This window comes from Tachysurus vachellii, chromosome 3, assembly GCF_030014155.1.
Source record: "Tachysurus vachellii isolate PV-2020 chromosome 3, HZAU_Pvac_v1, whole genome shotgun sequence".
NCBI classification, from domain to species: domain Eukaryota; kingdom Metazoa; phylum Chordata; class Actinopteri; order Siluriformes; family Bagridae; genus Tachysurus; species Tachysurus vachellii.
Genome location: NC_083462.1, coordinates 17,794,162 through 17,820,372, shown reverse-complemented (window position 1 = coordinate 17,820,372; position 26,211 = coordinate 17,794,162). Strand labels below are relative to the sequence as shown.

At 40.1% G+C, this 26,211-nt stretch overlaps 2 protein-coding genes across 2 annotated transcripts; both read right to left on the bottom strand.

The window, feature by feature from the left end:
* Positions 1-2,655: 2,655 nt before the first annotated feature.
* On the bottom strand, positions 2,656-4,339 carry chac1 (ChaC, cation transport regulator homolog 1 (E. coli)). The gene is made up of 3 exons (XM_060866086.1): positions 3,670-4,339; positions 3,552-3,587; positions 2,656-3,270 (listed from the first exon to the last, which is right to left on the bottom strand). The coding sequence occupies exons 1-3, from the start codon at positions 3,838-3,840 to the stop codon at positions 2,875-2,877; spliced, it is 603 nt and encodes a 200-aa protein (XP_060722069.1). The 5' UTR covers positions 3,841-4,339; the 3' UTR covers positions 2,656-2,874.
* A 12,307-nt stretch (positions 4,340-16,646) lies between these two features.
* On the bottom strand, positions 16,647-25,920 carry dll4 (delta-like 4 (Drosophila)). Its single transcript, XM_060866085.1, has 11 exons — positions 25,398-25,920; positions 24,310-24,567; positions 24,018-24,075; positions 23,175-23,438; positions 19,906-19,966; positions 19,674-19,804; positions 18,684-18,853; positions 18,381-18,600; positions 17,575-18,298; positions 17,337-17,445; positions 16,647-17,234 (listed from the first exon to the last, which is right to left on the bottom strand). Exons 1-11 carry the CDS (start codon positions 25,449-25,451, stop codon positions 17,229-17,231), a joined length of 2,055 nt encoding a protein of 684 aa, XP_060722068.1. The 5' UTR covers positions 25,452-25,920; the 3' UTR covers positions 16,647-17,228.
* Positions 25,921-26,211: the final 291 nt, after the last annotated feature.

The following is a 26,211-nucleotide window of genomic DNA, read 5'->3' as shown; positions in this document are numbered from 1 at the left end:
AACAAAGCAATGATTCGACTATACACGAAAATGTAGGATAGGATCTAGGAAAAAGCAGGAAAATGGCAGCAAGCCTCTGAACTGATGAGTCAACATTTGAAATATTTGGCTGTTGCAGGGAGAAGGTTGTTCACCGAAGGTCTGGAGGGTGAAACAATAATGATGGTTCATGACATGTTTGGGGCTGTGTTTCTGCAAATGGACTTGGGAGATTTGGTTAGAATTATGCAGTACCATAAGGGAGAGTACACGTCACACTATGGCACTTTGTTAGCATCTATTTGCTCTAACATGCATGACACTCAACTGTTATAAGTCAGCTGAAAAGTGTCAGAAATTTGATCGTAGGTTTTATATCAACTAGGCATAAAAGTGACATAGGCAGTATTTCATTATGACTATTGGAATAAGGCTTTATAAATCTGACACTTAATAACCTCTTTATGACGGACCAGGTTTCCGCTGAGCTAGAAATTCAGTAGTCATGAAGCTCTAATGTACAGCCAGTTAGCCTAAAAAAAGTGTTATAACAGGTCATGAAACTGCTCCTTATGGATGGTGCCTGTTGGAATAAGGCTTTAGAAATGTTTTAAGTGTTACAGTTTTTTACAATCACTATGACAGTTTTTTCAATACATTTAACAAGTTTCCTAAACTCTTAACACGGTTAGCACAACACCCGTCTTTGTATGCTATACAGTTGACACATTTCTTGTTGCTTTGATACAAAATGTATAGTTAACACCAATTTAAAATGCTTGAACTTCTTTTACACAAAAGCTCAACCAAGACCAAAACAATGTAATTTTACAGTCAACTTTACAAATGCTTTCACACTGTATGTCAGAACAGATAACATCATGTTCTAAACATAACTTATATAGTCTAAAGACAACCTTGTCTTTGGGAACATTGCAGCAATCAGCATAACATCCATTTCTCAGACTCTAGCTAAACACAGAGTCCGAATGAAACAACTATACAAAGTTATTTTTGAAAGGAACAGTGAGTGCATCAAAGAACTCCGTCACCAATACGTCCAGGTAAGGTTATGCAATTCCACTATTCCCGTGCATTCACAGCCTGGTTTGACGCCCATCCAAGGAAGTTGTCCCATTTCCTTGCCCCTTACTCCCCTTTCCTCAACCACATTGAGGAGTTTTTCTCAGCCTGGAGATGGAAGGTTTTTGACCATCGTCCACATGACCAAATGTCCCAGCTGGATGCAGTGGATGCTGCATGTCAAGACATCAAAGCTGAACACTGCCAGGGGTGGGATAAGGAATGCCAAAAGATTCTTCCCACAATGCCTTGCCAGAGAAGATATCAGGTGTGATGTGGATGAGAACATGTGGCCAAATGCAGAAGACAGAAGTTTACTTTGTTTTTTATTATAATTCCGGTGTTTCTAATTATTATAATTCCGGTGTTTGTAATTTCCGGTGTGTTAAAATTTCTGTTTGTATATCTTGCAGTAATGTCCTTTTGCAAATAAAGTCTTTACTGCAGCAATTCTGTGTCTGTATTTTTTTTACATAAACTGCACATTTTATAAAGCTACTCTGAGATGGTCATTCATTTTTTGTATTGAATTTCTGCAGCAAAAGAAACAAAATGCATTTATTTACCAAACCCAACAAAACAAAAATGTAGAGAGGCATCAAAAGAAACTACAGTGCAAAACACAATCTATGATCAATACAATATACTGTCTATTGTATAAGGGCAGACCTGACACATAAAATAATGCAGTTTCTGTAATTTCAGCTGATGATAGTGTTTTTTTTTTTTTAGTGTTGTCATTGTGTTATGATTGACTAAATGTTCCTGTTGGAAGAGAACATGTGATAGTGTTTTGTTAGACATAGTGTATTGTGTTAGTTTATTATTGTATTTTGAAAATTAGTTTTGGGGTTTAGTTTACAATGTGTGATTTTGAGCATGAAATTAACCGTTTTGCCAATTGTGTGTTTTAGGTGTGTTGGTGCGTTAAGAGTTTAGGAAACTTGTTAAATGTATTGAAAAAACTGTCATAGCGATTGTAAAAAACTGTAATATCAAAGAAGCTTCCTATCAGTGACACGGTTGTTGGTGGACAGGCCGTGACCTCGCTTATTAGCGTTCTTACAGATGTGCAGATACAAACAGCATGTTTATTTCTGAACTGTTGACACAATCCCATACAAGGGACAGATCAGAAAGGTCTTCCTCTAAACTGTTGTACACAGGTTCATAGCTACAAGAAGATGAACCGCTGATCCACATTTCCTCTCTTATCTGTTCCTTCAGACCTGAAAAGTAAGACAAGTGTGTAAACACAGGACTTCCAGGAGCACCGGCTTCCCTGTTCCTGTGTGTGTTGAAACAGAAGTCATGTTGAACTACATCCAAATAAGTTCCTGCTTCTGAGTGGAAATGAAACGTGTGAGCAACAGGTGTGATGTAGTTTATGAAGCATATATAAAAACCTACAGGAAGTAATAAAATGTTCAGATCTTATAGCTATAAATACTATAACCCTCACCAGCCTTACTTTGAAGCTGTTACTATAGAAACAGGGCTGCTGTTCATTCTGCATTCATCAGCAGCTTCTGACCAATCACAATCCAGCACTCAATTGCAGTGATGTACAAATTAACACAAGACACATTCGCATTAAAATCACTTATTTAATGAATGAACTTCCATTTACAGTAAAAGAATTTTTGTCGTACATCACGAGCCGACTGACTGCGGCTTTGGAGTGGAGTGTTTGGAGTGCTCTGTATGTTTGATCTGTCACTTAGTGAGAGAAATGAACTGTAAAGCAAACAAGCTACACATTACAACACAATGAGGTAAATGCATGAGCAGCATCACTGGATTTACAGGTAGTTAGTTTAAAGAGATTACACTTTTTTTTGCCGCAAAATAGATATTCAAACAGGCCGTCTCGATGGAGAACAGGTGAGCGTCGTCGACCCCCGGGCAGCTCTTCCTCATGAACTCGGCCAGACGGAGCAGGTACTCAATGTTGTAGCCTGTTTTTCCCTTGCACACCAAGATCTGAGTGGCGATCTCTTCTACACTCGCAGGACCCAGGTAGGTCGGGTTGTCTTCTGTAGCGATGTAAACCAGAGCCTGGACCGAGGGCTGGTTCTCATCAAGCGGGATGAAATCAACCATCCGGGTGCCGTAGCCTCCTCGTACGGCTTCACGTATGTTCAGGTAAGCGAGGGACTCCTCGATCTGGGAGCCAGTTACCTCGAAGGCTACGCCCCAGGTGCAGGCCTGCAGAGAAAAGGGAGGTGGCGTTAAAGTTAGATCACACACCGAACTCAGTGTTGCTAGATTTGGTGATCATTGTTCAGCACTGTTCTATTGGTGGTATTTAATATAAAATCAGTCGTTATTTTCCGACTCCTCAGAATCACAGGAAATGTTGATTTCTTTTAAACGTTATACACTAACTGCATATAGTGTATACAACTTATTTTCTTTATAATTGCTTTATAATAATAATTGCTAATTGGCCCGTGACGTCACGACTTGATGAAGAAAAGGGAACTTACGTCATCCTCCTCCAGGAGCGTCACCACTCTTCCAGGCTGTAAAAAGAAATCAGCAAAATAAATAAATAATTAAAATTCACTAACAGATTTATAAAATAAATGAGTAAATAAACCTCACCATGTCGTCACTTCCGCGGTGGAAGGTGTCTCCGTGCCAGAAGCGCCGCTTGTATCCGCGGATGAAGCCGACGTGGTTCCGCTTGTACTTAAAGTCAGGTTTCCACACCAGAGAACCGTAGCCGAAGATCCACAGGCTACTTTTACCGGCTATGAGGTCCTGAGGCTTCATTGTGATATCGATGATACGATGAGTTACAAAAACGCGATGACACCGTTAGTGTAGAGAACCAGGCTAACCCGTTAGCGTTAGCTTCCTCCGGTCGAGGAGCAGAGGAACCGGCTGGTTCACCGCTAGACCCCGTGCGCTGGAGCACAACTGCTGGGCAGTCGTGAAGATGGTATGGCGCAAATCTGGTTGTTTTTCCTGGTGCATACCGCCGCATTAGTGTCGCCGCATCACCGCCTTAAAACACCATTTTAGCCTCTGGGGCTCAAGATAAAAGCTAATACTTAACACCGCCTCAGCGGGCACGCAGCTAGCGGGCTAGCCGTGTAGCCTAGCTTGTCGCTCGGATGATATACTAGAATTGTAGCCTATTAGCCTAGCTTGGATGATATGCCAGCAATGTAGCCTATTAGCCTACCCCGTTGCTAACCTTTCTAACCGTCTCTACAGTTCTAGCCTCCCCCCCGAATCCCAGCTCGTCGCTCGGATGATGAAATGAAGCTCCACCGTGTCCCTCCTTCATATATCCTGTAACTGCGTTACCATGGCGCACTCTAAACCAATCACAATCTACAAGAGGCGGGATTCCACGTCTATCACCCAATCCTCACGTGAAGCATTCCATAATGAACGCGATCCCTTACACGCCTCTAAAATTCCTGCTCATACGATCGGTCGGTTTAGCTGTCAGTCACGCGTTTTCTACACTTCTATTGGTCGATCGTAGGTTCTTCGCAATGTGTTTATTATGAAAAGCGGCTGATGCAACTCGAAGTGGTTGTTTCAAGGTAATAGGGAACGTTTGGTTCCGGGAAAGTGTTGCATCAGTCGGTCTGAGAAGCTTGTGCTGGTGTTTTGTTGGAGGAATTGGATAAGGACATGGAGTTCTACATGTCAAAATAGTACTAATAAAAGATTTGTAGCTCATGGTCAATAACAACAACAAGCTGGGTGTAGATTTAATCATAACAATTCAACACAGTAAAACAGCTCAATTGAAGAAAACAATCACTGCATATAATTTGCCTTAGACTTACAGGGTTGGGGGTTCGAGTCCTACTTCCACTGTGTGTGTGTGTGTGTGTGTGTGTGTGTGTGTGTGTGTGTGTGTAGTTTTCACGTTCTCAAGTTCAGTTTCCTCTGGGTTCTCTGGTTTCCTCCAAATAACCAAAGACCTCCCGGTGTCAATAAACCGACCGTAGTGTACGATTACGTCCAGCGACGGTTTGTCACCCTTGTCCCACAGGGTCCCTTACCCTGTGTAGGATGAGTGTTACAGGTCATGTATTTAACCCAAATCGGAAGATTTCGATCAGATGCACACATTCATTCATTCAATCATCTTCTACCGCTTATCCGAACTACCTCGGGTCACGGGGTGCCTGTGCCTATCTCAGGCGTCATCGGGCATCAAGGCAAGATACACCCTGGACGGAGTGCCAACCCATCGCAGGGCACACACACACACACACACACTCTCATTCACTCACGCAATCACACACTAGGGACAATTTTCCAGAGATGCCAATCAACCTACCATGCATGTCTTTGGACCGGGGGAGGAAACCGGAGTACCCAGAGGAAACCCCGGAGGCACGGGGAGAAGATGCAAAGTCCACACACACAAGGTGGAGGCGGGAATCGATCCCCGACCCTGGAGGTGTAAGGCGAACATGCTAACCACTAAGCCACCGTGCCCCCTCAGATGTATACATCATTTCTCAAAATATAATTTCGATCATATTTTATGATTAGTGCCATTTGAAAAAAAAAACCTTAAACTTTGTCCTATATTTAAATGGGTTTGATGTTCCTCCAGGGGAAAAAGTCTTGACACGTGGAGACAGATCTGTCTGAAAAACAAGACTTGTGAACGCAATGTACCAACAGGGTTCCAAGAAACATTGATTCATTACATAAAAATCATAATAATTAGTGTGTATTTTTTTTTTTTTTTTTTTTGGAAGTCAAAAAAATGTCTTTGAATTATTATTATTTTCTAAATAATAGTAATGATAGTTACTTGTCTGATTTGTCGTCAGTTCAACATCGACATGTTTTAAAATTTAAGATTTTAAATCCATAAATTTGCTTTATATATGTCATGTGGTTAGAGTGAGTGTATAAAGTGTTTCTTTTTCTTTCACCGTATTAGTTTTACAGCCACATAATGGAGAATAAAAACCTTTTTATTTTATTTATTTATTTATTTTTCCAGATGGTGTTGGGTTTAACTTTGTTGCTGCTCTTTAGAAGATGAATTAAACCAAAGATTTCACCTGGGGGTTGAACGCTGCCTCGTTTTTCACTTGGACGTATAGTGTGTTATTTAAGTTTCCAAGTCGTGACCTAGTTTCTTCATAAAGGCGGTTTTGGCATTTTTCCAACTCTTCTGTGGTCTTCTTCGAATTATTCTGTGGTCTGACTTCTTAACTTCACTTGGAATAGATCAGATAAGAGCAACGGACACGTGATAAATTGAGTTTCGGCTTTATTTCTTGCTTCTGCTTTTTTTAAGCCAAATGTAATCAATCCGGTCCCAGAGGAATCCTGGCCAGTCTAAGTTTTTCTTTCTAGGGTCCGGTTACTAACCCACTTGCACCAGGTGATCCCCATTGTCCAGACATTTACTACAGTTCTCAGGTGTGTTACGAACCGGAACCCAAGAACAATATGAACTCGCAGGGGAATCCAGAACACGGCATTGAGAACCTCTGGCTCAAAGCTCAGAGAGGGAGGAAAAGTAAGACTGCAAAACCGAGAACTAGCTGCCAATTTCTCCTGGTGTTTCCATGAAATCTGGAGTAAATCTTCAAGCATCCATCATCTCAGACTTGGCTTTCAGATTTTGGACAAATCAGATCAGCTCTGTGAAAACACGACCGACCGCACGACACTCATATGACACGACAGCCTCAGATCCTCGTTTCCTGAATCAGGATTTTCAAAAAATTTCAGTGTGGAATTATTATCTTTTCTTTCTTTTCATTTATTCTTTCATCTTCCACAATTAAAAATGCTGTATTTATTTAAAAGGATGCAGACACAATTATCCATTTTTAGTTGCATTTAAATTAGTGAAAAGTTCGTGTGTTCCTTCAGCTCACCTGTTTTTTTTCTCTTTCTTGAAGATAATCAGACAAAATAACAACACGGCTTGCTGAGAAAGTGGTCGGACTGTTACAAAGAGTCATCTTACCAAAAACGTCATATCAGCGGTTAAACATCATTATCACCAGCTCCAACAACACCTTCACCTCAGGCATGTTCATTAGTAATAAATGTATTGAATTGAATGTATAGAATTTTTTTTATTTACTGTAGTTCTATGAAATGTTTTACTAATAGGTCAGAAGGTGTTGATTCATTTTCCGTAAGAGTGACACTGACATTTGGCAATCACAGGTTTATTTTAGACGAATGCCTGCATTCTACCACGTTATTGTTTCTATAGCAACAGCTCATTCACGTATTATATAAGAAGACATTTATCTTCTTATGGACTTTTTGGAAGGAGTCTCCAGTTTCAGAGATTTGTAACCGTGCTCCGGTTTCTCGGTAACACAACAAACTGCATGTTTTTTTTTTATCTTATTAACTTTACAAATGTTTGTAGCTGCTAGAATGATAGTGGCTCATTTTAAGGCTTTATACTCAAAGCGAGGCAGAAAAATAAAAAAAATTTGTCTGTTGGGAAAATTACAATATGCTTCTCTTTTTGTTTGGTAACAAACTACCAGCTAGGTTTAGTTTTAAAAGAAAGGAAATCTAAATCTGTTTTATTTTAAAAGTTTCAAACCATCAGAAAAGTGTATTGTGTCATAATTTATAACAATTATACAGTAACATGACAAGCTGCATGTTTTTTTTATCTAATTAACTTTATGGAGGTTTGTTACTGCTGTAACATAAAGTGAAAATTTGTTTTGTATACGTTTCAAAAACCGAGTTACGCTCCATTTTTTTTGGCATGAATAAAAAAACCCCAAAACCCCAAGACGTGTTGTGACTGGAAAATAATCAGCTTTGTTGCTCACAGGAACTGAGATTCATCTTCATGTTCTGAAAGCAGCTTGGCACAGTCTGGTTTGTTCCTTATCTACTGCCCAAAAAACAAAATGAACACCGTGTCCCTTCAGTGAGACTCTGGATGTGATCAGGACATGACCCTCACCACATGGTCACGCTTCAGTATAAATAGCCAGGCCCTTTCTCCCAGTTCTGCCCCTGGCTATAGGCTCCTGTAAACAACCCCTCAGCCTTCTCTCCTGTTTCACACTTCCTTCTGTTTTCCCCAGGCTCCTCTTTCCTCTTTAGTGTAAAGTAGATTATCTATAAATAGAGGCATTAGCTGCCATCACACCATTGCATCCTTCGTAAGCTCCTTAAATGTCTGCATGATGTATAGAGCTTTTTCTCACACGCTGCTACGAGCTCCAGGAGTCAGGTGTTTCGTGTTTACTCTCTCCACCCGAACCTAAAGCCTGATGTCCAGGAGCGTGACCTTTTGTGCATCGTAAACACAGTTTTGACCTTCTGTTTTAAAGTATATTTACAGAAATAGCAATAGGTCCATATTCTGCTTCTTTTTTACCTCAGGAGATTATTAACCCCAGTGAAACTGAGGAATGTTAATCAGGACCAGCTTCCTGCTGTGATCAATAAATCATTTGGTTGAATTGATCTATTCCTCTGTCTAAAGCTTTATTTCCAAAAAGCCCCTCAAAAAAAAAGTACAAAAAATTACAATATGCATAAGTTTGGTTTGGTAAAAAAAAACAACTAGAAGCAAATCTGCAGCGTTTCATTAGAAAATATTTAAATATTACATTTTAGGTATAAAAACATCACTTAAAAAGAGTCACAAAAATAATAATAATTATTTTTTTTTTTTTAATTTTTAGAATTTACTATTTTTAAAGCTTCCAAATAATACAGCTTTAATTTCAGATCTGTTATTTAAAAAAAAATTTAGTTATAAAGATGTGATACCTCAAAGTACCTCAGAAAAGTGTATCGTGCTGTAATTTATCACGATAAAAATAAACCTCAAGTTGAAATAAACCTCAGCGCAAATCTTTAAATCTTCTGTTCTTACAATCTTTCCTTGTGACCTCAGAGCGATACTCAGAAGGGTGTGTGTAAGTTTCACACAGCACAACAAACATGTCTCCACAGGATTAGGACATGGTTTCAGTCACGAGTTTCTATATATACATTTAAGTGTTTGTGTGTTTGTGTGTACATACATAGTCTGGGTTTTAAAAGTATTGGCACCCTTCTGAAGAATTGTATATAAAAATGATCAGTTGTTCCAGACAATCTTCACATTACTGCACAAAACGTCTCTTTAATGTGTTATAAATTTGTAGATTTAAAATCAACAGTACACTACCATGCATTCTCACACTTTATGTACTTAACTGATCAGTCATATATTCTGTATTCATATTTAATTCTCACACTGTCTATATTGTATCACATCATTTGCATTGTCTTGTATAGTCTGTATTGTCTTGTCTTGTATAGTATAGTGTTATTTATGTCTGTATTGTCTTGTATAGTATAGTGTTATTTATGTCTGTACTTTTGAGAGTCACAAACAGCTGGAACCAAATTCCTTGTGCGTGTCAACTTCATTGTGTGTTTTATTGTGTATTAAAGACTGTTACTCAGAGAACACGGTATAGATTTAATTCCTTTTAATTCCTCGTTCTTAATGTTGCACTCTCGCACACGCACACAAAAAAAATCCCTGATGTCTCTTGCTCTGGCGACCGTGTACAGACCCCAGGGCCATACATTGATGTTCTTAGAGATTTTGCAGGTTTTCTTTCAGATCTATTGGTTCATTTTGACAAAGCATTAATTGTAGGAGACTTAACATTCATTAATAACATTTCTGTTGTTAAATTCTGATAAGACAAGAATATTACTTATCGGGCCAAAAAACAGTACAGAGAAGCTCTTACACTTCAACTTCCATTTAGAGGGATGTTCTGTTACTACAGAAACCTGTCTTTAAAATCATGTCGCCCATACCACAAAAACAGCCTTCTTCCACCTTAGAAATATTACCCAGCTGAGAAACATCCTGTCTGTATCTGATGCTGAGAAGCTAGTTCATGCATTCATGACCTCTAGACTGGACTATTGTAATGCATTACTAGGTGGTTGTCCTGCATCTTTAATAAATAGGCTACAGTTAGTCCAAAATGCAGCTGCCAGAGTTCTCACTAGGACAAGAAAGTATGACCATATAACCCCAATTTTATCATCTCTACACTGGCTACCTGTTAAGTTTAAAATTGACTACAAACTGCTGCTACTTATGTACAAGGCTCTTAATGGTTTATCTCTCATGTATCTAACTAGTCTTCCAACACATTACAATCCTTCACGCTCTCAGAGATCACAAAATTCAGGACTTCTGGTAGTTCCCAGAATATCTAAGTCTACTAAAGGCAGTAGAGCGTTTTCTTATTTAGCTCCCAAACTTTGGTATAGTATTTCTGATAGTGTTCGGGGCTCAGACACACTTTCCCAGTTTAAATGTGGATTACAGACACATCTCTTTAGTCAGGCATACACATAATACATCCCATAATATTGTGCTCTAGTACATGCACATTATCATTAAGTGCTGGTTAATACAAACAGCAGCTACGCTAATTCCTCTCCACTGCTTCTCCTTTTCTACTCATTCTGAAGCATCCAGAAATTGTACCAGGTCCGAACGTCTTCTGTGTCATGAAGATTTTGGACCATCACTGAGATGAGGCCGAATCTTTGAGGATCCTGAGACATCTACAGAGATGTACCAGCTCCAGTTGGACTCTGCTTCATGAAGTATTCAGACATACTAAGAGGAGATGCCAACTACATGTGGTTTTTGAGGACAGACTGTCAGACTGTATATTTTCACACCTCCAGCGTCACCCAAATGAGGATGAGGTTCACTTTTGTGTCTGGCTCCTCTCAAGGTTTCTTCCTCTTCCATCTAAGGGGTTTCTTCCTCACCACAGTCACCTCAGTCACCTCAGACTTGTTCATTAGTGATAAATACAAACACATTTAAATATATCTAATATTATTTTTTGTATTATATTAATCTTTATATTAACTTTTTGTTTTATGTTTATGTTCTGTAAAGCTGCTTTGAGGCAATGTCCATTGTCAAAAGTGCTATACAAATACATTTAAATTTGAATTTGAATTAAAGACAGAATGTGTGTTATTGTGTATTAAAGACAGAATGTGTGTTATTGTGTATTAAAGGCACAATGTGTGTTTTATTGTGTATTAAAGGCACAATGTGTGTTTTATTGTGTATTAAAGACAGAATGTGTGTTATTGTGTATTAAAGGCACAATGTGTGTTTTATTGTGTATTAAAGGCACAATGTGTGTTTTATTGTGTATTAAAGACAGAATGTGTGTTTTATTGTGTATTAAAGGCTCAATCTGTGTTTTATTGTGTATTAAAGGCACAATGTGTGTTTTATTGTGTATAAAGGCACAATGTGTATATTATTGTGTATAAAGGCACAATGTGTATATTATTGTGTATTAAAGACAGAATGTGTGTTTTATTGTGTTTTAAAGGCTCAATCTGTGTTTTATTTAGAGTAATTGTGAGATTTTGTCAGATGTTCAGCTCAGGTCAACAATGGCAGACAACAAACAACTAACTAGAATGATTCATATTCACAGACACACAAAAACAGTCAAAGGTCAAACCGGGAAATCCTAAACACACAGAACAGAGACTATAAAAACAAGGCGGTAGAAGCACACAATAACAATCAACGAGAATTCAGTACAACAGAAACAACAGCGTACACAGTGACTCACTGATCTAACACAGAACAGACACACACAATAGGGTAAGAACACAATGACGGGAGAGGAACAGAAACCAAAACATGAGCATGTGACAAACTTGTTGCCATGGGATACGTGATGGATGTGAGTACAGGAAGATGTGGTGCTCTGTGGTTCTCTGTAGTAAACGTAGTTATGTGGTGCCAATAGTTTTGCAACAAGAACATATACAACATATTGTTTTCTTCGCATCTTTAACAGGGTGGTGCAAATAATTTAGGAATTCACTCATCCGAATCCACTGGATTCATCATAATCCAGTTGCAGCATGCATATTGCAATATGTTCCAAAAATATTGGTACCTAATCATTATGAAACAGCAACCAAAATAAATAAAGGGGAAGTTCAGAGCAGTTGTTCTGTCCAGTGAGCTGAATGATACTATACTATACGACGTCCTCGTATACTGTATATACAGTAATATACAGTAATATACATTTTCCATTGTTTTAATAAAGGGTGCCAATAATAATGAAGTAAAATGAATAAATAAATAAATAAAGCAGCCAGTTGCAATAAATAAATTTTCTTTTTTTTTTTCAATCTTAGACTTGATTTTCATTAAGATGTGTCAAAAATATTGACATTTCTAAAGTATTTTATTTTATATATATACGTATATATATATATATATATATATATATATATATATATATATATATATATATATATATATATATATACACACACACATATATTTGTATATATATATATATATATATATATATATATATATATATATATATATATATATATATATATATATATATATATATATATATACAAACAGTATTCACACTAGCAGGTCTGTATAAAAAAAAAGCAGAAATATTGTAAATGTTCACCAGAAAGAAGACGCCGGAGGCTGTTTCTGTACATTTCAGAAGGAAAAAAAAAATAGGTGGATCCGGAGACAAGGAAAAGATGAGGAGGTGGATGAGCGATGCCTGAGAACATAAACAGCAGCAGGAATATTCTGGAAAGTGAATCAGAACATCAGCACAGTGCTTGGGATCTGAAACCAGAACCTGTGGTCTAGAGAGGATGAAAACATAGTTTAAGAACAAAACTAATAACATAAACTGAAATAATAAAGCTGTAGATGGACTTATTGATTTCGCTTTTCATATTTACATGAAAGGTGCCAATATTTATTTCAAACATTAACACTAGGTTGTTACGATCAGACCATAAAACCTACAGACGTCAGTGTTTGGGAGGATTTTTTTCTGGCCCGTCCAGTTGAGCCAGTTAGCTGTTAGATGCTGGTGATGATTAATGAGTTGATTGTCCGGTTTAACAGTGACACACACAGTAAAGTTTAGATTAACTTAATTTACTGACTGAACGCCCTTTAGCTGTCAAGCGGAAAGAACTCAAATATTTCCTCTCAGGCTGGAAAAATCCACCTGATGACATCTAAGTGTGAGAAGGTGTGTGCTTTTAAATGACCCAATAAAGTATGGTAAAAATATCATGTTTGCTCATCGATACTCAGAAATGACTCAGTATGAAGCACGTCACGTCGAACTGTGAGGATTTGTTAACAAACAGAAAATCGGATTCTCTCAGTATTTTATGCCCAGTGACATCATTCAGTCACTACATCGGCACCTGAGAAAAAAAGCATAGAAATGTGGAGGAGTTCAGGCTTTCTAACACTTTACTGGGAAGTGATAGCTTAGTGGTAGAGAAGAAGGTTGTGACTTCAAATCCCAGGGGCACCAAGCTGCTGCTCCTGGGCCCCTGAGTGAAGCCCTTAACCATCAGCTGTATAAATGAGATCAAATATTCAGATAAAAATCCAAAATAAAATTTTAATTTCAATATATTTTAATTTCTTATACAATAAGTGTGTGTGTGTGTGTGTGTGTGAGTGTATGTGTGTGTGTGTGTGTGTGTGTGTGTGTGTGAGTGTATGTGTGTGTGTGTGTGTGTGTGTGTGTGAGTGTATGTGTGTGTGTGAGTGTATGTGTGTGTGTGTGTGTGTGTGTGTGAGTGTATGTGTGTGTGTGTGTGTGTGTGTGTGTGTGAGTGTATGTATGTGTGTGTGTGTGAGTGTATGTGTGTGTGTGTGTGTGTGAGTGTATGTGTGTGTGTGTGAGTGTATGTGTGTGTGTGTGTGTGTGTGAGTGTATGTGTGTGTGTGTGTGTGTGTGTGTGTGTGTGTGTGTGTGTGAGTGTATGTGTGTGTGTGAGTGTGTGTGTGTGTGTGTGTGTGTGTGTGAGTGTATGTGTGTGTGTGTGTGTGTGTGTGTGTGTGTGTGTGTGTGTGTGTGTGTGTGTGTGTGAGTGTATGTATGTGTGTGTGTGTGTGTGAGTGTATGTGTGTGTGTGAGTGTATGTATGTGTGTGTGTGAGTGTATGTGTGTGTGTGTGTGTGTGAGTGTATGTGTGTGTGTGTGAGTGTATGTGTGTGTGTGTGTGTGTGTGTGTGTGAGTGTATGTGTGTGTGTGTGTGTGTGTGTGTGTGTGAGTGTGTGTGTGAGTGTATGTATGTGTGTGTGTGAGTGTATGTGTGTGTGTGTGTGTGTGTGTGTGTGTGTGTGTGTGTGTGTGTGTGTGTGTGTGTGTGTGTGTGTGAGTGTATGTATGTGTGTGTGTGTGAGTGTATGTGTAGAGTGCCTCTCATTGAGCATGTCAGTGACCTCTAGTGTTAATTAGTGAAAGCTGCAGACTGGAGGAACGTCACCACTTTGTTCTGTTTTGGAGATGAACACACAAAGAGAAGCAGCAGCAGGTTGTGGTGGTGATCCTGTGCACCTGATTTGTCTGTTCGCTCGGCTGGAATGTAAAGCATGCAGGAAGAGTGGAAAAATAACAACAAACACAACAACAACACTCATAATTATTCCTCTTATTATTTATGCAGCTCCTCCTTCCCATTTCTTATGAATATCTTTCCTGAAAATGAGTCCATGTGAATGGAAAGAGAGGAAACCACGACAACAACAACAACAACAACAACATAAATGATGCGTGAGAAAAGTGTCTGTCCTGCACCGGCATGTTCTGCATTTTTTAATCAGAAAGGAAGCAGGAAATGATGTCACTAGGTCACAAACAGGATGCTGTGATTATAACACAATGAGAATGCCTGGCCATGTGATGGAGACCCTGAGGCCAAAGAGCAAAACACACACACTCACACACACACACACACACACACACAGTTTCTGTGTAACAGGTTGCAAGTCGAAAGCTTTACCACATGACTAATTTCTGCGATAACAAGTGTTATGTGACGGAAGCGTTTTGCTAACCTTGTTGCTTTCCGAGCATCCTTTTCACCCGGACACTCTATGACGCTGTGTGTGTGTGTGTGTGATTTGCTTACTGCTGATGGTGGCGTAAATAATAAATAATAAATAACCGAGTCGTGCACTTCACATCCTTAACGCTCTGCTCAGTCGAGCACAACACTGGACCGAGTTGTGAATCATTTCCAGATGAGAGAAAAAAAAGGCCAGACCTGCCTTCAGGTGTTTGTCACGGCTTTGACACACGGGGCCCAAACTTGTACCAGGTCGACATCTTTCTCAGACGTGTCAGTGTTGTTGAGTCTCGGCTTGCTCTCCTAATGGAGGACGTAAATTTCCTCCCTGTGGAACAGAGGACCTTTCTGGCCTTTCCTCCGTTAAGTGGAGACCCAGGTGACCTTGCGCCACCCGTATGGAAAAAAGCCACAATAAATAATCGGGGTTCAAGCTCCAGATTGCTCAATTAAACATTTTTTTTTTCAAAGCATGTAGATATTTAGTGTTTTGTTGGCGGTGCCAGCTTTACCCCGAAGCCCATCTGTGCGGGACACGACCACATGCACGGCTCAGCCTCGGTCTTTTGTTACGGGTTACAGGAGACGGGAGTGGTAGAGGCAGCACTGTATCTCCCTTTTAACCCCCCACACACACACTTCCACAAACACACACACACACACCACCCTACCTCACTCCACAAAGATGAAGCCAAGGCTATTTGGCGCCGAAAGCCACGTGCATGTGCCTGCTCTTTATAGCCGCATCGCTCGCCACGTGGAGCTGAACGAGAGCGAGAGGGGTGGCATATGCCGCTGTTTTTATGGTGGAGCAGGGTTGCACCCCGGGGGCATCTGTTTCGCTCCCCGCACTTTGCCAGCACGAGGGGCCTGTAGCCGAGGCAACGGATTTAAATTTCAAGCCAGTTTACATGTCAGGGGGGCAACAGGGTGAGAAGGATTTCTTTTCTTTTTGGATGTAAATAAAAATAAAAATGAAAAAAATCTAACTCAGCAAAAACAAGCCATGAAAGAATTCTTTTTTATTCTTCAGTTTGTTTGTGTGTGTTTTTTATAAATATGCATTATATACAAAAAATAATAGTATAAAACATATAAAGAGCAGTGTGTCGTAATTAAATTAACTCTGCAAATAATCATTTGTCTTAAAAATTACATTATTGGTCTAAATTTATAGGCAGTCAGTGGTTGGTGTGCAGTCACTTGTTTGCTTGTTTGTTTTTTTTTTGTTTTTTTTTGTATTTTATTTGTAGTCATTCTTTTCTCTGATCCCTGCTGCTACACGCTGGTTCATGATTGCATCGATTCCTGTGTTTTTTTCCACGAATCCAACAACAACGCACGACAGGAGCGTTCCCTCCGTCCCTCCGTCCATCCCCTTCCTTTTAAGGCTTTTTTGTGAAATTTGGGCTGCATACAATCTCAGAGAAAAAAATCTTGATATGACTTGTACTTTTTTGATTTGTTTTGTACAGACATTCATTTCCTCATGATGGATGGAAGAGGCTGTGATTCCGCACTCATCTCCTCTAATCTGTGTTTTTTTCCTTTCCTTTTTTGCATAGCGGGCGATGATGCTGGCGTGAAGGTTTGGAAGTCCCTGGCACCTTCGAAGTGATTACTTGGCAGATGACGTGTCTGTGATTACCACATGATAGTGAGAGAGAGAGAGAGAGAGAGAGAGAGAGAGAGAGAGAGAGAGAGAGAGAGAGAAAGAAAGAGAGGGAGAGAGAGAGAGAGAGATAGATAGAGGGAGAGAGAGAGAAAGAAAGAGAGGGAGAGAGGGAGAGAGAGAGAGAGAGAGAGAGAGAGAGAGAGAGAGAGAGAGAGAGAGAGAGAAAGAGAGAGAGAGCTCCATCAATGTGGGGAGGGGCCACGTCTCTGTGCCAAAGACTTTTCCCCCCTCTGGTCCTACTGCAGTGCAGTCAGTGTAAGTCCTGCTTTTTTTCCTTCCTTACAATCTTGAGAGGGAAAAAAACATAAAACCATACCGTAAGGGGTCAAAAAAAAAAGAAAAAGAAAAGAAAAGACAACATCCAGGACTGTACACGTCTGTACACTTTAAGCAAACTTCGTCTATTGCGTCCTCAAGTTTCTCAGAGCAGCAGTGGACATCACAAAAAATCATCTCCAGTCTTTCAGTTCTTTTTTTTTGTAAACAATCCAGAAAATTCTGCTTTGATTGTGTTTTTTACTCCTCACATCTTCCATCTTTCATGACCTCTGGTCATGTTTATACCTGAAAAAAAAAATATAATCTAATTATTTGGAACATTGAAATGTATTAAAGAAAGCAATTTCGTGATGTTTTCCTCTCGTTTGTTTGTTCTGTCGTTCTCACCTCGGTTGCTATGACGCATTCACTTCTCTCCTCCGCTATTACAAACACAGACTGGTACATGGAGTCTCTCGGGGAGCATATCGTCGATATCCTACACTCCGGCTTTTCACTGCACACACAAATCACACACTCGGTGTTAAGATGGAAAAGCAGGCATCGTGAAAGAGGATTGAATTCTTTTATTTGTTTTATTTATTTGGAGTTAAATTGTTGATTCTAGAGCAGCTCCTGAACTCACCTGTACATTCTACTCAACGGTATTTTGTCTTCTAAACACTTTTCGTACTTGTGACTTTTATCCTCTTGCGTCTGGATTTCTTTAAACTCTTTTGATGAGTTGTAGTCTAGATGGTAGTTCTTGAGGATGTAATTCGATTTTTCCTGAACGCAGTCCACCTCCAGGTCCACCTTCTTGTTGGTGTTCTTGAGCTGCGACGTTGGGATCAGATTGTCCCTCTGTGTGTCTGACTGGTTGTTCATAGCGTCGTGAGTCCTTTCAGCCGCCGCTTGGCGGTGAATGTGACGCAGCGCGATCGCTACCATGCACACCAGTATGAGTAGAGCCACCAAACCTACACCCAGGGACACAGCGGCCCATTGGAAGTCATCCCGGGACTCTGTGTTTAGCTGCACGGGATGTGTGACGGCGAAATAATCGCAGCGCGGCCCTGTGAAGCCACTGGGACACAGACACATGGGAGGGCCGTCCAGGGCGCTGCTGCACGATCCTCCGTTCAGGCAGACGTTCTCCGTTGAGCAGGGGGTGCTCTGGAGCTTGCAGTTCCGTCCAGAGTACCCCGGAGAGCACGAGCAGGTGTAGTCGTTGATGCCATCATGACAGGTGCCGCCGTTAGTGCAGGGGTTGGAGGAGCAGTCGTTGATGTTGATCTCGCAGCGCTGGCCTGTAAATCCTGCTCGACAGCTGCACATACGGACGCCAGCTAGGATCACACACACGCCACCTGTGGAGCACCGGGTGTTCAGTTACACACAGGTAAACACACACACACACACACACACACAGAAGGTGGGGACAGGACGTACCATTAGCGCACGGCAGTGTTGTACACTTGTCCACCCTTTTCTCACAATTGAGTCCGGTGTATCCTTTAGGGCAGTCACATGAATAGCTGCGTCCGTTGTCTCTCTCATGGCACTTCCCACCCTGAAAGCAGGGCATGTCTGCACAGGTCAGGAGGCTGTGCTCGCAGTGTGTGCCCTCAAACCCTGGCAGACACGTGCATGTGTAGCCATTATCCAGCTCCTGTAAGAGACATGGCTTTTAGCAATCCTGCTCTGTTAGCATGCTAAGTTTCACACTAGGACATGAGCAGCAGCACAACTCACCACGCAGTGTCCTCGGTTCCTGCACGGGTTGCTGTCGCAGTGACGCACCTCCAGCTCACAGTTGACGCCGGTGTAGCCCGGCCTGCACATGCACGTGTAGCTGCCCTGCCCGGTGTTCATACACGTGGCTCCGTTCATGCACGGCTTGTGGTGGGTGCAGAAGTTCAGATCTAGTGTCAAATGTGAATGATAGCACTTAAATCACTGCCTAGAGTCAACTCGTTAGTCACGAAACCCTGCGTACGCTCCACCGCCATGTGCTTACTGACATTCTGACTAATAAAAACCCTTTAAACTTTCAATACACCATAAATAAATTTAATACCCTTAAAAGTGGGTTCCTACACTTACAAAGGGGTTGTTTGATTAGTTCAGGGTTCTTCCTCTTAGAAGAGAGTTCCTTCTTCCAGTAAACGGTTCATGGGCTTAGAATGAGGTTCTTATTCTACAGAAGAAGAAAAAAACGGTTCCTGCACCTAGAAAGGGGTTGCTAAGTGTTTTTAGTCTTAAGTAGAACATTTAAATGATTTCCCAGATAGAGAAGAACCTTTAAGGAAGCTAGATCCTGAGTGATCCTAGTTAGATCCTTTTTCATTGTAACTTTGAACAATGTTTTAAACTCATGGTATCTTAAGTATGTAACCTAGTGAACCAGCATTATCCAATGTTAGAGATTTAAGCACTTCTGTACGTCACTCTTGATAAGGGCGTCTGCCAAATGCTGTACACTGAATGAATTAAAGGTCCTGTGTAACTTAATAACACAAAAGGAATTCTTAAGAGTCTGCTTTTTTATTGTAGTAGAACCTGTACCCATGCAATGGCTTTAAAGATGAACGCAATCTAAGAAACATTAGGAATGTACCATTGTGTGTGTGTGTGTGTGTGTGGGGGGGGGGGTTCAGATAGGGTTCTGAACTCATTTAAATCTTGTGATATTTTTCTATTAGATATTTAATTAATCAGCTCTTAGCTGGTTTTCAGACTCACCTTGATCACAGAAGAGTCCACCCCATCCTTCTTTACAGTGACACTCCCACGGCTTATGGCACGTGCCATGCTTACACACGGGGTATTTCTTACACTCAGTGCAGAACGTTCCCTGCCAGCCATCTCTGCACCTGCAACACACAACCACAGAACAGCGCTCATTATTAGCGCTCAGTGAACCTGTATTTGAATATTTACTGAATTGAAACATGCTTCCAGCTTGTGTACTTACACACACTCTCCGGGACTGGAGCAATTCCCGTTAGCTTCGCTGCAGCCTTTAAGGCAGATCGCTGTGAAAGGAAATGGAAATGCAGATTACTAACACAGGAACTCTCCAAACATCAGTTTAGCAATGAAACCTTTCTGGTATAATTGATGTGAATTAAACAAAATCAATACCAACAATCCTGATCATTAGGTAGCTATTAGAGGTTATTTAGGGCTGTCTTCCTCAGTCTCAGTCCTGGGTGTAGCTAATTTGTGGCTAGTACCAAACTAGTTTGATGTTAATCTTAATTTTCTTATCATTAATGTCATATGATGCTAAGCTAGTAAACAAACTAGTTAAAGCAGAAACCCACTATTAAGTCTCTGGGAAACACATATCTCTAATATCCAATGATGTGGAACAAGCAAGTTTAGTAAGCTAGCACAGAACAGAACTGCTCCCCGGCCCAACTGACCACAACAACAATAACAAAAACAACAAATAAACAAACACGTGCAAACATTGATCAAAACCTTTTCTTTATGTCTATTATATTTATTATTCGGCATCACAAGATCAGATAGCTAATGATATTGACTTTGATAGCGTTAGCCTACTTTTTTGGAGGTAGCATAACATTTAGTTAGCTATGACTTATTTGTAAACAAACGTTTCTTAGCTGTGTGCTTTTCACCTCTGACGGAAACACGTCTGTATTCAAACAGACAGAATTGCAGTAACATAAAGAGGTTTCTTTGTTGAGGATGCAGTTGCGGATTAGCGTTGTATTTTAACCCCTCTAGATCGCCATACTTAACACGTAACTTGTTATTTTGCCTTAAATCATCATTTCAATTGCATTTATTGTTATTTCTGCTTAATAACTTGTTTGTTTGCTTTAATAACTCATTGTTTTGACTTAAAATCATCAGAGATTTAGTGTATAACTGAATTTCACCGATTTTCACTCTGTTTTCTTGAGACAACATGTGGGAATTACGATATCTCGGAGTAATGAGTTATAAACAGAATAATGATCTTGATTTGATCAAAGAGACAAACAGAGCAGATATTAAACATGAAGAATCTGTGTATCTGTTTCTCGCTATGGACATTGTGAAATTCTCCATCTGGACACAATACGAGTTATTAATAACTTGTATAATACCTGGACACAATACGAGTTATTAATGACTTGTATAATACCTGGACACAATACGAGTTATTAATGACTTGTATAATACCTGGACACAATACGAGTTATTAATGACTTGTATAATCATGTATCTATAAGCTTTACTGCACATAACAAACTAACTTGCTGTGGAGATTAATTGCATTATTATTAATAGTAATAGATATGTTGTAAAGATGAACAATAACAATATCAACAATCCACACATGGCCACGCCCCTCCCTGGTTTAGGAGCACCTGATTGGACAGACTTGTGTGGCGTTTGTAATTGGCCTGTGGGTGACACAGTGAGCCCCATTTTTTAAGTGGGTTGAACTGCTGCTTTTTAGACCGGAACAGATGCTCCATCTCAATTAGAAAAAAACCGGACAGCTGCCGCTATTGTTGTTCTCAGTTCGCGCGAGCCGTAATTTTGCAGCTGCCACGCCGCAGAGCCACAATGAGAGCGCGCGCAACGGCGGCGCGTGTCGGATAATAACGCCGCGATTAGCGGGGCGCGTGCGCGCCGGGGATTAAATTACCAAGCACGCGCTCTCTCTCTCTCTCTCTCTCGCTCTCTCTCTCTCTCTCTTTCTGGCCGCGCACCCACACACACACGCACACACACACGCGCAAACAGACACACACACAAACAGACACGCACGCACACACCGCCCTAATTTATCCCGTTTCACCAGTAATAAGCAAGGGTTCCTGCGCACGCGCACTACTTTTTCCCTATAAATTAAACCCTTCACTCACACTGTAATCTGGGTCACAGACATTCATAGCGTTTCCTTCATCAGCAAAGCACACATCTGAGATCAAATCCCATAAGAAGGTTCTAGGTAAATAAAATCTAAATAAATAATTTCTAGCCATGTTGTAAAATGTGTCTTAATCTCATGTGCCAGGAGTTTTAAATGTCCATCTTCTGCTCTACCTTCAGAGTGACCTTTAGTTTCATGCTCACAGTTTAATACTTATGCTGTATGTTTTATGAGAATCTACAAATTCATACTTCAGAATGGTAAAACGCACAAGAGGCACAAAACCAGAACCGAAACCAGATCCAAACTGAGCATTTGGCACAGTAAACCGCATGGGGCTCTCAGTAATGGCATTAACCATAATGACTGCTACTCAGACTGCTAGAGAAAGCAGCTGGCTTGACATATTGGACATGTTTCTAACAGGGTTGCCAGATTTTGTCTTAAAACCCACCCATGCTTTTTGAAGCACGCTCTCAGGGTACTAAACCATACCATCCCTTGTCTCGGGCCTGGTTCAATTCATCACATATAAATTTACTTTACAATAAAAGGTATTTACATTGAAATTTTCTGCATTTACACAGAAAAAGTACATAAGTGTCAAATATAAGTAAAAGATCCAAACAACAAAGAAAAATACAATTTAGCAGTTTTTCTTCTGAAAGGGTAGATAATACCGAGTTAGCAAACGTTATTAAAGCCATTACCTTTATTTTATGTTCTAATTTGAGATTATAGATTGATTCCAAACCTCCTTGACATGAGAACAAACAGGGTTTAAATAATGTCAACTAAACTCTAAAGATAAATGTAATGAAAAAAGTAAAGCTTTTGTAAGTGGAAATCTCAGCAGTAAAAAGTTTAAGAGTTCCCTGTTCGCAAAAAAGTTTAAGAAGCCCTACATCAAACCAAACGACCTTAACGGTTATTTAGAAGTAGCACATGGGAGGAAAAGATATACTGTATTTCTTCGCATGGTTTGGAAATTGTAATGGAAATTAAGTGGGAAAAACTAGCAAATGCCTACAAAGATTTATCAGCGTGCCATGCAGAGTTTTAATTAAAGCCATCTGGATCGAATAAGCTCCAGCTACTACAGAACACCTGGGACATGGTTTGAAATGAACTCTGCAAAGCAACAGATCTCCAGGTAGACTAGGTGCCTGGATCACATCTGAATTTCTTTAAAAAAAAATAAAAAATTGAGGCTATGAGGTTGGGCGATTAAAACAGAGGCCCACATGCATCGGAGAAAGCACACAGTCTGAGGAGAGCAAGGTGAAGCACTAAAGCAGACCCTGAGTCTCCTAAAGGCCAGTGCGTGGTGATCTCTGATTGCTTACGTTGATCGCAGTATTCTCCTTTCCAGCCGGGGAGACAGGATAACTGTCCGTCTGGGTTGCAGGTGTAGTGGCCAAAACGGTCGTCCCTGGGCGTGCATTTTTTGGAACAACTGTCTCCGTAGTAATTTTCATTGCAGATGAACCGGTAAGAATACCTTAGCTCCGTCTGCTGATCGCATTGGACATCCTGAGACCACCCAGCCCCTACTTCCAGCTGTTTTTGGATGGGAAAAGAACTAATCTGTAAGTCGGGCTTGTTTGAGTCTATGGAGGGGAAGAAAAAGAAAGAAAAACATTTTGTCAATCTGTGAATAGAAGAAATATAATTTTACACTCCTGATAATAGACTTTGAGGTCGACCCTAATTCATAGGAATGAAAAAAATAAAAAGACCCCGAATTTCCTTTTTCCTTTAAGTCGAGCGAAAAACATTCCCATGCTATTATCCCGTTCCAAAGGGCGGGACACAGAAAGGTGTAAAATACAGGAAAGTGCCGTCGGATGGTTTTGGCAAGCGTCGAGTATTCTCACCAAAGCCCACTGCGCTTTCCCACGCCAAAAATACACTAAAGGAAGTCCAATTGTGTTCGAGTATGAGAATGTGAAGGTGTTTTTGAAGCCAGAGGAAAGCGCAGTTCCAAAGTTGTTCGTGTGCTTCACAAAAACAACAGCTTCGCATGAATTTTTTTATTACAGAAACGATTTCTGATGCAATCAATTGCAATAAAAATATTATATAGTGGACATAACCTTTATTACTACCTTGTAAAAAAAAACAGTTCTGTAAAGCGTTAGTGTGCATTATAGTGTCGCCCTCTTGTGGATAAAACAGGAAGTACTTACCTACAGGTGGATCCTCTGTAGGTGAATACCAGGCCTCAATAATCAAAGAAAATGATCCCTAAGAGGAGAAAATGCCATAAATACATCTTAATTACAGCTGTGAATATATAAAACTGATTCATGTTATCTGACTATAAACAAGCACTAAGAGTTCATGCAGCAATGCAAGTGTAGTTTGTGCACAGTACTGCTACATACTGCTGATGTATGTTCTGTGCAATATTTAGACACACACACACGCATGCTTTTAGCTTCACCTTTCCAAATGACTCATGCACTTTTTTCCTCTTACCGGCCATCCAAAGTTGAAGGGCAGGCGTATGGGTGCGCTCTGGTGTCCGTCCTCCATCCTGAATGAGTTGGAGCCCAGCACTGGGGTGACGGTGCTGCCAAAGATGCAGTTTCCCGGAGACACGTTCTGCTGGTAGTTCTTCAGACAAATGCGAAAAAAAGTCCTGCAGTCCGGGCTGCATGAGGTTCCGCTCCCCAGAATACCTTTAAAATTCTTGAACTCCTGGAGCTTGAGCTCGAAAACACCAGTTCCCAATATCTATATATAATTATATAGAGAGAGAACAGGTGCTTCAGACATGAAGGTGTGTGTGTTTTACCTGCCTGTAAAGGTGGAATGTGTTGGACCGTTTGAAGCTTATATGGTTCCCAAACTACATGCCACATGTACCAAATATGTTTCTTTTAATGGCTCCAACAAGAATCAGGAAAAGTAACAGGAAAAGTTTGCCACCTTTTTTCTAGTTTAATGTATAGCGTGATCCAAACACTTCTCCTGATCCCAAAGCAGTTCCATTCTATCATTTAAAAAACACAAACTCAAGCTTTTCTCAACACGATGCCCAAATTTTTAATCAATTCATTTGATCGTAACAGCCTGGATTGTTAAACTGCTCTCCTTTAAAGGTTTTCCAAAACAAACAAAAACAATCCAAAAAAAACCAAAAACAAAAACAAAAAAAAAACAAAAACACAGTCCTTTAATCCTTTACAGCTGCTCCAGAACACAACACACATCACCTTTATATATACTTTTTTATTTCCTGTAACCCAAAATAGTTATTTTAGTGTTTTTTAAGCAGCTGTGCACTTTACACAACTGCTGTTTTCGCCTGTATTCATGTTCATGCAAAGGAAAAATAGAGAAAAAAAGATGCAGCTTTGTGTTGTCATGCAGCACTAAGTCAGTATCTGTTTATCAAACGCTCTTCATCTCTGAGCTTATTATTATTATTATTATTATTATTATTATTATTATTATTATTTGTCATGTTCTGGTTCTTAATCACTCCACGCTGCAACACTGTCAGAAATAGAACTAATGAAGAAGATGAAGATGAAGAGGAAGATGATTTATGATTTATTTACCTGCGTTAGGAGCGCGCTGAAGCATGCGATCAGAAAGGTGAACCAAGCTGCCATCCTTTTATATTTTCCCAAAATGCTGTAGCGGGGCAGCCGGGTCACCACCCGCGGGGAATATTTCCTAGCAAAAAATGAAAGCTCCTATTCCCAAAGTGGAAGGAAGGCTTAAAAAAAAAAAATAATAATAAAATAAATAAAAATAAATAAATAAAGCACACAAAAGTACGAGGAGAAAAAGGGAATATATTCCTGCGCGCGTCGCCGCTCCTCTTCGTGCGCAAAAGGCGCGTTCAAATTTCCAGGTTATCCAAAAGGTGAAGGTGAAGCACTGGATCCAGTCTTATTATCCGTCCCGTCCTCTCATGTTCACTATTCCACAAACCTTCCGAGTGTGTGTGTGTGTGGGAGAGAGAGAGTCGCCTCGGTGTGTGTGTGTGTGTTGTTGTATGCGACTGTGCGTTATGGTGCTGTAATCACGCAAATCGTCCTCAAGCGTCTCTCCTTAAGTCGTGAATGAAGTGTTAGTCCAGGAGCACAGCGCTATTTATACGAGCTTCTAGTCCGCGCTGCTCATTACATAAACTGTCCATCATTAGACACGCCCACTTTATTCAATCCCCTTCTCAAGCCACGCCCATTCGCTCCTACAACAATGGTGTTCACATGTAGTCTACTGGAACAAACAGTACGGTGCGATGCACAGGATTCTGTTCAATTGTATAATAATAATAATAATAATAATAATAATAATAATAATAATAATTGTATTCCAATTTTGTTTTTCTACATTTTTTTAGACTATAGAATAAATATAATC

Excerpts from the sequence above, each read along its gene's own strand:
- chac1 (XM_060866086.1), bottom strand. The coding sequence starts at position 3,840 with ATGAAGCCTCAGGACCTCATAGCCGGTAAAAGTAGCCTGTGGATCTTC. Across the intron at positions 3,588-3,669 it reads ACCGCGGAAGTGACGACATG|CCTGGAAGAGTGGTGACGCT; the intron begins GTGAGGTTTATT and ends TTCTTTTTACAG. Across the intron at positions 3,271-3,551 it reads CGCTCCTGGAGGAGGATGAC|GCCTGCACCTGGGGCGTAGC; the intron begins GTAAGTTCCCTT and ends TTTTCTCTGCAG.
- dll4 (XM_060866085.1), bottom strand. The coding sequence starts at position 25,451 with ATGGCAGCTTGGTTCACCTTTCTGATCGCATGCTTCAGCGCGCTCCTA. Across the intron at positions 24,568-25,397 it reads TCAGCGCGCTCCTAACGCAG|ATATTGGGAACTGGTGTTTT; the intron begins GTAAATAAATCA and ends AATTATATATAG. Across the intron at positions 18,299-18,380 it reads AACACTGCCGTGCGCTAATG|GTGGCGTGTGTGTGATCCTA; the intron begins GTACGTCCTGTC and ends GGTGCTCCACAG.